This window comes from Charadrius vociferus, unplaced genomic scaffold, assembly GCF_000708025.1.
Source record: "Charadrius vociferus isolate BGI_N301 unplaced genomic scaffold, ASM70802v2 scaffold1077, whole genome shotgun sequence".
In the NCBI taxonomy this organism is placed as follows: Eukaryota; Metazoa; Chordata; class Aves; order Charadriiformes; family Charadriidae; genus Charadrius; species Charadrius vociferus.
The window spans coordinates 732,678-734,159 of NW_009649168.1; the positions used below are offsets into that span (position 1 = coordinate 732,678).

General features: G+C 61.4%; 1 protein-coding gene across 1 annotated transcript in view; it reads right to left on the reverse strand.

Moving 5' to 3' along the window:
- PPM1J (protein phosphatase, Mg2+/Mn2+ dependent, 1J) overlaps nucleotides 1–365 on the reverse strand; it is a gene marked incomplete at its 5' end in the record, with an annotated part of 17,611 nt that extends 17,246 nt beyond the window's left edge. Inside the window, one exon of the mRNA XM_009888469.1 lies at nucleotides 204–365. Coding sequence (XP_009886771.1) covers nucleotides 204–365 — 162 coding nt within the window. The remainder of the gene's footprint in view (nucleotides 1–203) is intronic.
- Between the last annotated feature and the right edge of the window lie 1,117 nt (nucleotides 366–1,482).

Below are 1,482 nucleotides of genomic sequence, written 5' to 3' on the forward strand. Positions count from 1 at the left end.
CCTGCAACCCCCCGCAAGCTCAGCGGGGCCCAGCAAGGACGAGGGCAGGACCTGGCAGGGAGCAGGGGCAGCCAGTCTGGGACCCGAGGGAATCCCCAGGGAGGCGGTGGTGTGCACACAATGCCACGTGCCCCATCTCGCGTCCTGCCGCTGGGCATCCTCCCTGTTGTGTCCCTGTCTGCGCACGCCACCCCAGCTCTCACCCCGTCCGGCTCCCCGCTGCCTTCCCTGGACGGCAGCCGCCCCCTCGGGCTGGGCCTCCTCTCCACAAACACCACCTCGCAGCATGCCTGGTCCTCGTTGTGCTGGCTCTTCCCCGCATTTATCACCCTGCCAGGAGGAAACAAGGTGTAAAGGCTCACTCTTTCACATCACGCTCTGGCAGAGGCCACCCCACAGCACCTCATGCCCCCCGACCTCCATTCGTGCCCCCACATCCCTGGGGATGCTCTCCGCAGTGCTCCTGCCCTGGCTGGGGCGGCAGCAGCCAGCCGAGGAGACGTCTCGGACCAGTTGCAGGGGTTGATCTGGAGCCAGCGGCAGTAGTCGCGCCCACCAGCACAGCTGGGTTCAGGGGAGGGCGGCCATCCAGGCCCCCACCGAGGGACGTGACCAGAAAAAGCTTGGGGTTTCACTGCAGGTCTCCAGCACTGCCCCAAGCCCAGCAATTGCCTGAAAACCTGCACCAGCCTCAACACACACCCCCAGCCCGGACCCACGGACACAGCAAAGGGGTTACAGCCTCATCCGTGTCCCATCACACCCGGCACCCCTCAGAGGGAGCAGGTGCCTCAGAGAAGGGGGAGAGAAGGTGACATTAGCAGAACTTTTACAAAAAGATTCACACTAATTTTCCACAGCCTACGCTGGCAAAGCAGATTTCAGGTCTAGACTGCAAAAGCTGCTCATGGGAGGAAGCTGTAAACATGCATAACAGGATGAGCTCTTCGGGCACAGACTTCTCAAGTGGTTTGCAGAAAGAAGTCTTGGGAGACGGAAGAGAAGTCTTGCTGCTGAGCAGAGGGTGGGTTTTGCTCTGGGGCAAATTATCTCCCGGGGCAAATTAATATCTCAAAAAGCTCCCTAGGGCATCAGGAAGGTCAGCTTGAGCAAGGGATGCAGGACCAGACTGACAGCACTGAGCAGCAAAGGTGGCCTTCAAAGCCTGACCTTCCCACCTGCCTTCAGTTAAGGGTGAAACTCGCAGCGAGTAAAAGGAGAAGAGAATCAGGCCCCTGAAGGGGAAGTCGAAATCAGGTCCCGTTCCCAAGACAGCTTCAATTCCCTCCTCCCCCCGAGTCCTGCGAGAGCCGCAGCAGTTCCTTCACCCCCCGGTGTCAGTTCCCCATCAGTGCCTCCGGGTGCTGTGCACATCAGCGCAGAAAACAGCGAGGCCGGAGGAGGCTGAAGGCGCCGGGGATGGGGCGGAGCGCGGCGCTCCCTCCGCGGGCGTTCAGAGCGCGAACTGCCCCCGCTCCTCCC